This window comes from Ranitomeya imitator, chromosome 2 (genome assembly GCF_032444005.1).
Source record: "Ranitomeya imitator isolate aRanImi1 chromosome 2, aRanImi1.pri, whole genome shotgun sequence".
In the NCBI taxonomy this organism is placed as follows: domain Eukaryota; kingdom Metazoa; phylum Chordata; class Amphibia; order Anura; family Dendrobatidae; genus Ranitomeya; species Ranitomeya imitator.
In genome coordinates, this window is record NC_091283.1 from 278,188,945 (window position 1) to 278,204,053 (window position 15,109).

General features: G+C 40.7%; 1 protein-coding gene across 1 annotated transcript in view; it reads left to right on the forward strand.

Annotated features, from left to right (window-relative positions):
- Positions 1–14,653, forward strand: part of LOC138666915 (zinc finger protein 665-like) — a 50,101-nt gene extending 35,448 nt beyond the window's left edge. The window contains exon 7 of the mRNA XM_069755100.1: positions 12,722–14,653. Within this exon, the coding sequence (XP_069611201.1) occupies positions 12,722–14,601 (1,880 nt within the window). The 3' untranslated portion in view covers positions 14,602–14,653. The remainder of the gene's footprint in view (positions 1–12,721) is intronic.
- Positions 14,654–15,109: the final 456 nt, after the last annotated feature.

Genomic DNA, 15,109 nt, shown 5'->3' on the forward strand with positions numbered 1-15,109 from the left:
TACTTGGTTGAAAACCCTTTGTTGGCAATGACTGCCTGAAGTCTTGAACTCATGGACATCACCAGATGCTGTGTTTCCTCCTTTTTGATGCTCTGCCAGGCCTTCACTGCGGTGGTTTTCAGATGTTGTTTGTTTGTGGGCTTTTCTGTCTGAAGTTTAGTCTTTAATGAGTGAAATGCTGCTCAATTGGGTTGAGATCAGGTGACTGACTTGGCCATTCAAGAATATTCCACTTATTTGCTTTAATAAACTCCTGGGTTGCTTTGGCTTCATGTTTTGGGTCATTGTCCATCTGTAGTAAGAAACGACGACCAATCAGTTTGGCTGCATGTGGCTGGATCTGAGCACACAGTATGGCTCTGAATACTTCAGAATTCATTCGGCTGCTTCTGTCCTGTGTCAGATCATCAATAAACACTAGTGACCCAGTGCCACTGGCCGCCATGCATGCCCACGCCATCACATTTCCTCTGCCATGTTTTACAGATGATGTGTTATGCTTTGGATCATGAGCTGGACCACGCCTTCACCATACTTTTCTCTTTCTATCATTCTGGTAGAGGTTGATCTTGGTTTCATCTGTCGCTTTTTTAGATGTTTTTTTTAACAAAGTCCAGTCTAGCCTTTTTACTCTTGATGCTTATGAGTGGCTTGGACCATGCAGTGAACCCTCTGTATTTACTTTTATGCAGTCTTCTCTTTATGGTAGATTTGGATATTGATACGCCAACCTCCTGGAGAGTGTTTGTCACTTGGTTGGCTGTTGTGAAGGGGTTTCTCATCACCATGGAGATTATTCTGCGATCATCCACCACTGTTGTCTTCCGTGGGCGCCCAGGTCTTTTTGCATTGATGAGTTCACCAGTGCTTTCTTTCTTTCTCAGGATGTACTAAACTGTAGATTTTGCCACTCCTAATATTGTAGCAATTTCTCGGATGGGTTTTTTCTGTTTTCGCAGCTTAAGGATGGCTTGTTTCACCTGCATGGAGAGCGCCTTTGACCGCATGTTTACTTCATAGCAAAACCTTCCAAATGCAAGCACCACACCTCAAATCAACTCCAGGCCTTTTATCTGCTTAGGTGAGAATGACATAACGAAGGGATTGCCCACACCTGTCCATGAAATAGCCTTGGAGTCAATTGTCCAATTACTTTTGGTCCCTTTAAAAACAGGGTGGCACATGTTAAGGAGCTGAAATTCCTAAATACTTCATCCAATTTTAATGTGGATACCCTCAAATGAAAGCTGAAAGTCTGAACTTCAACTGCATCTGAATTGTTTTGTTTACAATTCATTGTGGTAATGTCTATAACCAAAATTAGAAAAATGTTGTCTCTGTCCAAATATATATGGACCTAACTGTATTTCCAGTCTGACAACACTTTACTGGTTATGGGGGACTTTAACTACCCGGATATTAACTGGGAAAGTGAAACCTGTGAAACCCATAAAGGCAACAGGTTTCTGCTAATTACCAAGAAAAATTATCTTTCACAATTGGTGCAGAATCCAACCAGAGGAGCAGCACTTTTAGACCTAATACTATCTAATAGACCTGACAGAATAACAAATCTGCAGGTGGTTGGGCATCTAGGAAATAGCGACCACAATATTGTACAGTTTCACCTGTCTTTCACTAGGGGCACTTGTCAGGGAGTCACAAAAACACTGAACTTTAGGAAGGCAAAGTTTGACCAGCTTAGAGATTCCCTTAATCTGGTAGACTGGGACAATATCCTCAGAAATAAGAATACAGATAATAAATGGGAAATGTTTAAGAACATCCTAAATAGGCAGTGTAAGCGGTTTATACCTTGTGGGAATAAAAGGACTAGAAATAGGAAAAACCCAATGTGGCTAAACAAAGAAGTAAGACGGGCAATTAACAGTAAAAAGAAAGCATTTGCACTACTAAAGCAGGATGGCACCATTGGAGCTCTAAAAAACTATAGGGAGAAAAATACTTTATCTAAAAAACTAATTAAAGCTGCCAAAAAGGAAACAGAGAAGCACATTGCTAAGGAGAGTAAAACTAATCCCAAACTGTTCTTCAACTATATCAATAGTAAAAGAATAAAAACTGAAAATGTAGGCCCCTTAAAAAATAGTGAGGAAAGAATGGTTGTAGATGACGAGGAAAAAGCTAACATATTAAACACCTTCTTCTCCACGGTATTCACGGTGGAAAATGAAATGCTAGGTGAAATCCCAAGAAACAATGAAAACCCTATATTAAGGGTCACCAATCTAACCCAAGAAGAGGTGCGAAATCGGCTAAATAAGATTAAAATAGATAAATCTCCGGGTCCGGATGGCATACACCCACGAGTACTAAGGGAACTAAGTAATGTAATAGATAAACCATTATTTCTTATTTTTAGGGACTCTATAGCGACAGGATCTGTTCCGCAGGACTGGCGCATAGCAAATGTGGTGCCAATATTCAAAAAGGGCTCTAAAAGTGAACCTGGAAATTATAGGCCAGTAAGTCTAACCTCTATTGTTGGTAAAATATTTGAAGGGTTTCTGAGGGATGTTATTCTGGATTATCTCAATGAGAATAACTGTTTAACTCCATATCAGCATGGGTTTATGAGAAATCGCTCCTGTCAAACCAATCTAATCAGTTTTTATGAAGAGGTAAGCTATAGGCTGGACCACGGTGAGTCATTGGACGTGGTATATCTCGATTTTTCCAAAGCGTTTGATACCGTGCCGCACAAGAGGTTGGTACACAAAATGAGAATGCTTGGTCTGGGGGAAAATGTGTGTAAATGGGTTAGTAACTGGCTTAGTGATAGAAAGCAGAGGGTGGTTATAAATGGTATAGTCTCTAACTGGGTCGCTGTGACCAGTGGGGTACCGCAGGGGTCAGTATTGGGACCTGTTCTCTTCAACATATTCATTAATGATCTGGTAGAAGGTTTACACAGTAAAATATCGATATTTGCAGATGATACAGAACTATGTAAAGCAGTTAATACAAGAGAAGATAGTATTCTGCTACAGATGGATCTGGATAAGTTGGAAACTTGGGCTGAAAGGTGGCAGATGAGGTTTAACAATGATAAATGTAAGGTTATACACATGGGAAGAGGGAATCAATATCACCATTACACACTGAACGGGAAACCACTGGGTAAATCTGACAGGGAGAAGGACTTGGGGATCCTAGTTAATGATAAACTTACCTGGAGCAGCCAGTGCCAGGCAGCAGCTGCCAAGGCAAACAGGATCATGGGGTGCATGAAAAGAGGTCTGGATACACATGATGAGAGCATTATACTGCCTCTGTACAAATCCCTAGTTAGACCGCACATGGAGTACTGTGTCCAGTTTTGGGCACCGGTGCTCATGAAGGATATAATGGAACTAGAGAGAGTACAAAGGAGGGCAACAAAATTAATAAAGGGGATGGGAGAACTACAATACCCAGATAGATTAGCGAAATTAGGATTATTTAGTCTAGAAAAAAGACGACTGAGGGGCGATCTAATAACCATGTATAAGTATATAAGGGGACAATACAAATATCTCGCTGAGGATCTGTTTATACCAAGGAAGGTGACGGGCACAAGGGGGCATTCTTTGCGTCTGGAGGAGAGAAGGTTTTTCCACCAACATAGAAGAGGATTCTTTACTGTTAGGGCAGTGAGAATCTGGAATTGCTTGCCTGAGGAGGTGGTGATGGCGAACTCAGTCGAGGGGTTCAAGAGAGGCCTGGATGTCTTCCTGGAGCAGAACAATATTGTATCATACAATTATTAGGTTCTGTAGAAGGACGTAGATCTGGGGATTTATTATGATGGAATATAGGCTGAACTGGATGGACAAATGTCTTTTTTCGGCCTTACTAACTATGTTACTATGTTACTCACAGGACCCAGAATATATCACATAGATACAGAGGGCAGGCCAATAGAAAAGCGGCAGGCCAGACATACATTACAATAGCCGCAGGTGGGCGGAACCTGCCGATATTTACTGTGGGAATTACAAAGGTGGGGGGAGGACAAAAAGAAAGGGTGGAGACAGGGAGGTGTTGGCTGTAGGAAACTTGGCACATATGGCAGACTTTATGTACCGCTGCCTTTCCCGTGACCCTCATGTTATTTTCATTTTCGCCAAAAAAGTACTGGCTGTCAGCTGCATAGAGGAACGAGACAGGGGTGTCCACTCTCCCCTCTTGTTTGCTCTGGCCGTGGAACTGTTGGCCGCCACAATTCGACAGTCCACCGAGGTTTTAGGGTTTAAATATGGGTCGATAGAAGAGAAGATAGCGCTTTACGCTGACGATATACTGCTATTTCTGGGAGACCCGCATGACTCATTGAGCAATGCTATGCGGCTCATTGAGGGATTTGGCTCTCTATAAGGACTAAAAATAAACTGGAATAAATCAATTTTATTCATGGTGGATGATGTGGGAGGTGAGCTGGGTGACTAAAATATTGTATGTTCTTCATAACTCACCTATCTGGATACCATGTGGGAAATTCAAACTGATTAACTCATTATTTAGAAGTTTGGTGTGGGGGAGACAGCACCCATGAATTAGGTTGGAGACGCTTCAGCGACCTAAAGACACGGGGGGTCTGGCCTTGCCTAATCCTGAGATATATTTCCTTGTGGCCCAATGTCAACATTTAAAGTGCTGGGAGCAGGTGACGTCCGCCAACGGGGTACAACTCTTAATAGAAAAGATTACCAAAAGTAGTCCGGCGGTACAGTGTTTAGAGGATGGCTCCCTTGGGATGCTTGGCAAAATATATCCAACATTGCTTTTGATATATAAAATATGGGAAGAGTCAATCATGTTCGTGGGGTCACTTGTCTTACCATGTTTTCTCCACTATGGTTTAATAATAATTTACCAGAATTTTTGGCAATGGGATGTATATCAGGATGGCAGGCTAAAGGGATTCGATATGTTTATCAGATTTTAGAGCGACGGGAGTTGAAGTCCTTTTCCCAGCTGCATTCTGAGTATGGCCTCGAGACATCCGGGGGTTATCAACATGCACAAGTTCGACATGCCTTTTTGGCTCAGAATAGGAGGGATAGCCTCAAAATCCAAAGTGACTTCGTATTGGAATATATCTGCGGAGCGGGAACATCGAGGGGTGTTATCTCTTCCTTATATAGGGACTTACTCCATACTTACTTATTTGGATATCCGTTTGGGGTGAGGGCTAAATGGGAATGAGAGTTGGGTCGCTTGGAGGATGAAACATGGGAATCTGTTTTAGAATGGATACCGAAGCTATCAATGAATGAGCTATATAGACTTTCTCAGCTTTATGTTATACATAGAGTATATAGGTCTCCGGATGTCCTATATAGAACTGGGTTGAGACCCGATTCGGAATGCCCTAGGTGTAGGAATGATAATGCTGGAATGTTCCACATGCTCTGGTCGTGTCCGAGGTTGACTGTTTTTTGGTTAGTGGTTCTTAGCCGGATAAAAGGGGCGTATAGATGTGTTATTCCAAGGAAACCAGTAGTGTGCGTGCTGGGATATGTGGATGTGATAATTGTAGATAACACATTGAAAATAGCAATCGCTAGACTGCTATACATGGCTCGAAAGGTCATATCAAGAAATTAGATGAAAGAGGAGCCTCACTTGAGGGGAGAATACATCAAGTACGGTATGTGGGGAAGGTCATAGCCTTAGAAAAGGGAGTATATCAGAAAAGAGGGAAAATGGTCCTGTATGACAAATTTTGGACGCCTTGGTTGGGTTAGGAGGAGATTAAGGGAAAATAGGCCTGAGGAGGTTTTGCCTATAAAATAATGGTATATAAATTCATAGTGAAGGACATTATATTATACTAAAGTATATAATGCTACAAGACATGTTAAAAGAAGGACGTGAGCTGTCTAAGTGGGAACGGGGGGAGGGATGGGGATGAAGGGGGGTGGGATGGGTAAAGGGTGGTTAATGCTGGGGGGCAATTGAAAAACACATGTGTTATTGTTAAATGTTTATTGCATTTTATAAATCAATAAAAATCTATTTGATTAAAAAAAAAAGTACTGTTTGTACACCCTGCTAAACCCACGCTACAAGGAGAACTTTGCATCTCTCCCTTCTGAGGTGGAAATATGACCCCGAGGCTATAGGGTCTAGGAGAGGGGAAAAAGACAAGAAACAGGGCGCAGATCTAAGTGCAGATTATTTCGTTCAACTCCATTTTCAAAGGCTAAATTGCTCACCTTTGGTGTGGCTTGTATCATGGCGTATCGACCTTTGTGGTCTGAATGAGATGCCTTGTCTCCCTGATATGCAGCTATAGTCTGGATACAACGGATCTCTCAGCTAGGAGACACCGTGGTGAGAAGTTCAGAAAAAAAAAGTTCATCCAGTCTGTTCAGCGCTCCCAGGTAACAGGCACCAGGCAGGGGTATTACAAATCTTCAGTAATTTATTTAAAATAAAAAAACAATATATAGAACAACGCGTTTCGGCTATATGCTTATTAAAAATAGCCTTCCTTGGGTATGATATTGCTTTATAGGCTGCTAGAGTTATATAGTCTACACAGGTCCACGTGAATAATCAATTATGTTAATTGATCAAGACTTGGTGGTTCTTCATTAGCTTATTTGCCGCTAAAGGTACCTTCACACTGAACAATTTAACAACGATATCGCTAGCGATCCGTGACGTTGCAGCGTCCTGGATAGCGATATCGTTGTGTTTGACACGCAGCAGCGATCTGGATCCTGCTGTGACATCGTTGGTCGGAGCAGAAAGGCCAGAACTTTATTTCGTCGCTGGATCTTCCGCAGACATCGCTGAATCGGCGTGTGTGATGCCGATTCAGCGATGTCTTCACTGGTAGCTAGGGTAAACATCGGGTTACTAAGCGCAGGGCCGCGCTTAGTAACCCGATGTTTACCTTGGTTACCAGTGTAAATGTAAAAAAAAAAAAAAAACACTACATACTTACATTCCGGTGTCTGTCCCCCGGCGCTCTGCTTCCCTGCATTGTCAGCGCCGGCCGGCCGTAAAGCACAGCAGTGACGTCACCGCTCTGCTTTACGGCCAGCCGGCGCTCACAGTCAGTGCAGGGAAGCAGAACGCCGGGGGACGCGACACCGGAATGTAAGTATGTAGTGTTTTTGTTTTTTTTTTACATTTACACTGGTAACCAGGGTAAACATCGGGTTACTAAGCGCGGTCCTGCGCTTACTAACCCGATGTTTACCCTGGTTACCAGGGGACTTTGCATAGTTGGTCGCTGGAGAGCTGTCTGTGTGACAGCTCTCCAGCGACCACACAGCGACGCTGCAGCGATCGGCATCGTTGTCTAGATCGCTGCAGCGTCGCTAAATGTGACGGTACCTTTAGTGGTTTTCAGTATATAGCCTTTGTTTATCCGTGTATAAGTTTAAACAGTTAAAATATATAATAAAATATAAACACTTAAAACCATTAATTATCATAAATACAATACATGTGGACAAAATTTGTATCTGTCATTATCCATAGATACAATATATATTCAGTGATTTATATCCCAAAAAAAAAAAATTTTCTAAAAAGTATAGCAAATAAGTTTCATACATCTCATCTGTTTATATAAACAAATAAATCTGAAAAGACTATTCATTTATTTGATCATAGTAACAATTCTATATCTTTAATTTATGTAAGAACTCATTACATGCGTTCATTTTTGACCGCCAAGGAGAAAAAAAAAACCCCCACTCACCAAAAACTGGAGATTTAGCCGTATCGCCCAATGAAGACCCTATGGTTTTCTTCATGGTCCTCATGACACTAGCTTCACTAGCAAAAAAGTTTATGAACTAGCCTAAGGATATATCATAGATTGTTATATCCTTACGCTAGTTCATAAACGTTTTTGCTAGTGAAACTAGTGTCATGAGGACCATGAAGAAAACCATAGGGTCTTCATTGGGCGATACGGCTAACTCTCCAGTTTTTGGTGTGTGTGGTTTTTTTTTTCTCCTTGGCGGTCAAAAATGAATGCATGTAATGAGTTCTTACAGAAATTAAAGATATAGAATTAATACTATGATCAAATAAATGAATATAAAGGCACGGATGATTGACCTCGTGGAGACCAAAACATCCAACACCGCGGAGACACCATCACGTGTTTCCCAACGCAGTGATCCAGAACACTGCCCCCAAATACAGTTAGGTCCATATATATTTGGACAGAGACAACATTTTTCTAATTTTGGTTATAGACTTTACCACAATGAATTTTAAACAAAACAATTCAGATGCAGTTGAAGTTCAGACTTTCAGCTTTCATTTGAGGGTATCCACATTAAAATTGGATGAAGGGTTTAGGAGTTTCATCTCTTTAACATGTGCCACCCTGTTTTTAAAGGGACCAAAAGTAATTGGACAGATTCAATAATTTTAAATAAAATGTTCATTTCTAGTACTTGGTTGAAAACCCTTTGATGGCAATGACTGCTGAAGTCTTGAACTCATGGACATCACCAGACGCTGTGTTTCCTCCTTTTTGATGCTCTGCCAGGCCTTCACTGCTGTGGTTTTCAGTTGCTGTTTGTTTGTGGGCCTTTCTGTCTGAAGTTTAGTCTTTAACAAGTGAAATGCATGCTCAATTGGGTTGAGATCAGGTGACTGACTTGGCCATTCAAGAATATTCCACTTCTTTGCTTTAATAAACTCCTGGGTTGCTTTGGCTTTATGTTTTGGGTCATTGTCCATCTGTAGTATGAAACGACGACCAATCAGTTTGGCTGCATTTGGCTGGATCTGAGCACACAGTATGGCTCTGAATACCTCAGAATTCATTTGGCTGCTTCTGTCCTGTGTCACATCATCAATAAACACTAGTGACCCAGTGCCACTGGCAGCCATGCATGCCCGCGCTATCACACTGCCTCCGCCGTGTTTTACAGATGATGTGGTATGCTTTGGATCATGAGCTGTACCACACCTTCGCCATACTTTTCTCTTTCCATCATTCTGGTAGAGGTTGATCTTGGTTTCATCTGTCCAAAGAATGTTCTTCCAGAACTGTGCTGGCTTTTTTAGATGTTTTTTATCAAAGTCCAGTCTAGCCTTTTTATTCTTGATGCTTATGAGTGGCTTGCACTGTGCAGTGACCCCTCTGTATTTACCTTCATGCAGTCTTCTCTTTATGGTAGATTTGGATATTGATACGCCGGACCTCCTGGAGAGTGTTGGTCACTTGGTTGGCTGTTGTGAAGGGGTTTCTCTTCACCATGGAGATTATTCTGCGATCATCCACCACTGTTGCCTTCCGTGGGCGCCCAAGTCTTTTTGCATTGAGGAGTTCACCAGTGCTTTCTTTCTTTCTCAGGATGTACCAAACTATAGATTTTGCCACTCCTAATATTGTAGCAATTTCTCGGATGGGTTTTTTCTGTTTTCGCAGCTTAAGGATGGCTTGTTTCACCTGCATGGAGAGCTCCTTTGACCTCATGTTTACTTCACAGCAAAACCTTCCAAATGCAAGCACCACACCTCAAATCAACTCCAAACCTTTTATCTGCTTAATTGAGAATGAAATAATGAAGGGATTGCGCACACGTGTCCATGAAATAGCCTTGGAATCAATTGTCCAATTACTTTTGGTCCCTTTAAAAACAGTGTGGCACATGTTAAGGAGCTGAAACTCCTAAACCCTTCATCTAATTTTAATGTGGATACCCTCAAATGAAAGCTAAAAGTCTGAACATCAACTGCATCTGAATTGTTTTGTTTAAAATTCATTGTGGTAATGTCTATAACCAAAATTAGAAAAATGTTGTCTCTGTCCAAATATATATGGACCTAACTGTATGCAAATGCAAGTAGAGGAGCTGCGGAGACACCATCACGTGTTTCTCAACGCAGGCAGTGAATAGCCAGGCCTTTCACCGGGAAGGAACAACCAAGGGAAGGGCAGCATCCAATAAAGGAAAACCACCTATGCCAAGCATGGTATCCAGTGTGGAGTAGGAAACTGGCTATATAGCCTTTATAGACTTTCTACTAGGCACTGCTCCTGATAGCCAGTTTCCTACTCCACACTGATGAGGGGCAAAAACCCCGAAACAGCTGTCTGTGGATGGATACCATGCTTGGCATAGGTGGTTTTCCTTTATTGGATGTTTTCCTTTATTGGATGCTGCCCTTCCCTTGGTTGTTCCTTCCCGGTGAAAGGCCTGGCTATTCACTGCCTGCGTTGAGAAACACGTGATGGTGTCTCCGCAGCTCCTCTACTTGCATTTGCATATTTGGGGGCAGTGTTCTGGATCACTGCGTTGAGAAACACGTGATAGTGTCTCCGCGGTGTTGGATGTTTTGGTCTCCACGAGGTCAATCATCCGTGCCTTTATAGACTTTCTACTAGGCACTGCTCCTGATAGCCAGTTTCCTACTCCACACTGATGAGGGGCAAAAACCCCGAAACAGCTGTCTGTGGATGGATACCATGCTTGGCATAGGTGGTTTTCCTTTATTGGATGTTTTCCTTTATTGGATGCTGCCCTTCCCTTCGGTGAAAGGCCTGGCTATTCACTGCCTGCGTTGAGAAACACGTGATGGTGTCTCCGCAGCTCCTCTACTTGCAAATAAATGAATAGTCTTTTCAGATTTATTTGTTTATATAAACAGAAGAGATGTATGAAACTTATTTGTTATACTTTATAGAAAAAACTTTTTTTTGGATATAATCACTGAATATATATTGTATTTATGGATAATGATATAGATACACATTTTGTCCACATGTATTGTATTTATGCTAATTAATGGTTTTAAGTGTTTTTTATATTTTATTATGTATTTTAACTGTTTAAACTTATACACGGATAAGCTAAGGCTATATACTGAAAACCACTAAGCGGCAAATAAGCTAATGAAGAACCACCAGGTCTTGATCAATTAACATTGATTATTTCAGTGGACCTGTGTAGACTATATAACTCTAGCAACCTATAAAGCAATATCATACCTGAGGAAGGCTATTTTTAATAAGCATATAGCTGAAACGCGTTGTTCTATATATTGTTTTTTATTTTAAATAAATGACTGAAGATTTGTAATACCCTGCCTGGTGCCTGTTACCTGGGAGCGCTGAACAGACTGGATGAACTTTTTTTTCTGAACTCCCTTCTGAGGTGGAGAAGAATACTAAAATGGTGCTATACCAGAAGTCCAGAAAGAAAAGATGTTGACAAAATTCCCATCAGACAACGTTAGCAGCAGGGGGCAGTTTGCCCAACCAAGGAGGAAAGGCGAGGGGGACACACACCAGGTACAGCAGATGCAGGGGTACACTGTCAAAGGCCTGGTCTAAGCTCATGACACCCTCCCAAATTCGGTTTACTTTAAATTCTAATTTTTTTAATAAATTTTTTTTAAATTTTGCCTTATATACCAGTTATTATACAGTAAATTGTGTAACATTTTTTCCCTGTAAACTATAATTTCTCTATTCTTGAATGACAAGTTTGAGTCCCTGTGGCCGCATGTTTTGCGACTGTTATACAGCCACAAAACATGTGGGAATTACCAAGACACATACTGTAATTATTCCAGAGAAGTTTCACCATTAGTTACTCATGTTTTACTGATGAATACATTTGAGTTTGATAATTTCAGTAGATATTATTGTCTATACTCAGGTTTTGACTACAATAGTTATTTCCCCAAATACTCTAAATTTAACCACTTCCAGCTGCCAGTTTTATCTTCCTCATCCGGTCCCATATTTCAAATTTGATATGTGTTATTTTATGTGGTGAAAACATTGGAATTCATCAAAAAGTGTAATAAGAAACTAATGGACCTTGCAAATAATTTTCTCACTTCTCTTGAATCCAGCAATACCTATATACGGTTGTATTCCACTGTCTGGGCACATGGCGGGGTTAAAAAGAGAAGGAGTGCCATTTAGCTATTCAAATTTAAATCTTGCTGGAATAGTTTGGTCACCTGGCAGCTCAATAGATGGCTACTACAAACAGGATTGGCGCTATCTACTCCGTTTTCCATATCCCAGGGATTCCCTTGCTCATCATATTCCAGGGAATTTCCTTGCGCATCATCATTTAAAGGATATACATGGATTTGGACCTGCACAAAGAGCCCTAGGCTTGGGCCACATTTTTACCTTCTGTTCTGTTGCATGAGATGGGAAGAAGAATATTCTGGTTGCCGGGTCAGAACCAGGAAGGCAGAGAAAATACCTAATCAGAAGATGCAAGAGTAGTCCGTAAACAAGTCCGAGTCGCAACAGGTAATTAAAACAGAAGCCAGGAGCTGAGCACAGAGGACTGAACCAGAAGAGAACAAGCTTGTGTCTGGCACCATCCAGCAGCGCTGATATTGCTGGATTGGTTTATTAAAGCCATGTTGATTTTCAAAAGACTTTGAGCCATTAATAATGTGGAAACCTGTTTTTCTACTGACCGATGATGGACCTGAGTGGGGACTTAATACCAATAAAAACTTTAGTCATCTGATATTATTTTTGCCTGCAATACAGTTTGGTGGCTTTTAATTCGATATTTGGGACGCAGAGATCTACTCGTGCATTTTATGAGGTTTTCTATTGGCCTGTGAGCTGTTAATGTCTTGGTTAATCAATATTTTACTTAACTTGCTATTTTTACAGACAGTTTAAGTAGAAAAGTTCAAAAATATAAGTCAAGGATATTTTATTTAAAATTTTGTTTGATTTTATTCTTGGCAGATGGCTGTACCAGGAGACAAGAGGAACAGCTGACATCTTCAATTTTTAAATCAGATGATCTTGAGATTCCACAACATACAATTAAAGTAAATGCCATTACTCCAGATATACCATCATCCCTTCACAGCGATGATCTCTCATCTGATCCTTTCAAACAGGTCCTGTCTTCTGATTCATTACAGACTATTAAGGAAAATCAAAGTCACAAAATAAGCATTCAAAAAGTAACTGGTCATAAAGCAAGAAAATCATTTTCAAGTTTAGAATATGGAGAGAGTTTTCGTTTTGAAAAATCTTTTGTAAAACATCAAAAAATTCACACAGTAGAGAATTACTATTCTTGTTCCAAGTGTAGGAAATGTTTTAATAAGAAATCACATCTGGTTCGTCACCAGAGAACTCACACAGGGGAGAAGCCATTTTCATGTTCAGATTGTGGGAAATGTTTTACAGTGAAATCAAGTCTTCTCAAACATCAGAGAATTCACACAGGGGAGAAGCCATTTTCATGTTCAGAATGTGGGAAATGTTTTACAAATAAATCACATCTTCTCACACATCAGAGATTTCACACAGGGGAGAAGCCATTTTCATGTTCAGAATGTGGGAAAGCGTTTACAACTAAATCAGATCTTCTCAATCATCAGAGAATTCACACAGGGGAGAAGCCATTTTCTTGTTCAGAATGTGGGAAATGTTTTACAGCTAAATCAAGTCTTCTCAATCATCAGAGAATTCACATAGGGGAGAAGCCATTTTCATGTTCAGAATGTGGGAAATGTTTTACAAATAAATCACATCTTCTCACACATCAGAGATTTCACACAGGGGAGAAGCCATTTTCATGTTCAGAATGTGGGAAAGCGTTTACAACTAAATCAGATCTTCTCAATCATCAGAGAATTCACACAGGGGAGAAGCCATTTTCTTGTTCAGAATGTGGGAAATGTTTTACAGCTAAATCAAGTCTTCTCAATCATCAGAGAATTCACATAGGGGAGAAGCCATTTTCATGTTCAGAATGTGGGAAATGTTTTACAGCTAAATCAAGTCTTCTCAATCATCAGAGAATTCACACAGGGGAGAAGCCATTTTCATGTTCAGAATGTGGGAAATGTTTTAACTGTAAATCGATTCTTGAAAGTCACCAAAGAACTCACACAGGAGAGAAGCCTTTTTCATGTTCAGAATGTGGGAATTGTTTTAAAACTACAACACATCTTATCAGACATCAGCGAACTCACACAGGGGAGAAGCCATTTTCATGTTCAGAATGTGGGAAATGTTTTACAACTAAATCAGGCATTCTCAAACATCAGAGAACTCACACAGGAGAGAAGCCATTTTCATGTTCAGAATGTGGGAATTGTTTTAACTGTAAATCGATTCTTGAAAGACACCAAAGAACTCACACAGGGGAGAAGCCTTTTTCATGTTCAGAATGTGGGAATTGTTTTAAAACTACAACACATCTTATCAGACATCAGCGAACTCACACAGGGGAGAAGCCTTTTTCATGTTCAGAATGTGGGAAATGTTTTAACCGTAAATCGAATCTTGAAATACACCAAAGAACTCACACAGGGGAGAGGCCTTTTTCATGTTCAGAATGTGGGAAATGTTTTACAGATAAATCAGTTCTTCTCAAACATCAGAGAACTCACACAGGGGAGAAGCCTTTTTTATGTTCAGAATGTGGGAAATGTTTTATCTGTAAATCGCATCTTGATAGACACCAAAGAACTCACACAGGGAAGAAGTCTTTTTCATGTTCAGAATGTGGGAAATGTTTTGTGAAGAAATCATTTCTTATTGGTCACCAAAGCATCCACAAAGGGGAGAATACTTTTTCTGTTCAGAATGTGGGAAATGTTTTGTGAAGAAAACATCTCTTCTCAGTAACAATAAAAGTCTCATAGGGGAGAAGCCTTTTTTATATATCCATGGTAACGAATGGCTCAGTATTTGCTCAGGATTTGACGCAGGTAAAATCTGCACCTGAGGTCACTGGCAGGTCACCTGCATTTTTTTTACATGTGTATTTGATCCGTTTTTTCATTGCATATGTTTTATGTGTCACTTGGAATAAAGCTAATTCACAGCTGGCTTCTGGGAAGGAATTAAAAAGTGATTTCCTGTTTGTAGCTATATTGGGATATGTTCTCACAGTCGGTATACACTGCGGGTTGGGCCCTGCATTCATCCGCAATATCCAACCTGCAGCATCCAGCTGTAACAGCATAGTGGATGGGATTTCAAGAAATCCCATGTCCACTAGGTGTGCACCGACTCTCACAGCTCACCCGCAGAGACGAACATGCAGCACGTCTTTCCAGACCGCAGCATGTCAATTTATGTAGTGGAGACTCTTCATCTCCGCTGGGTAAA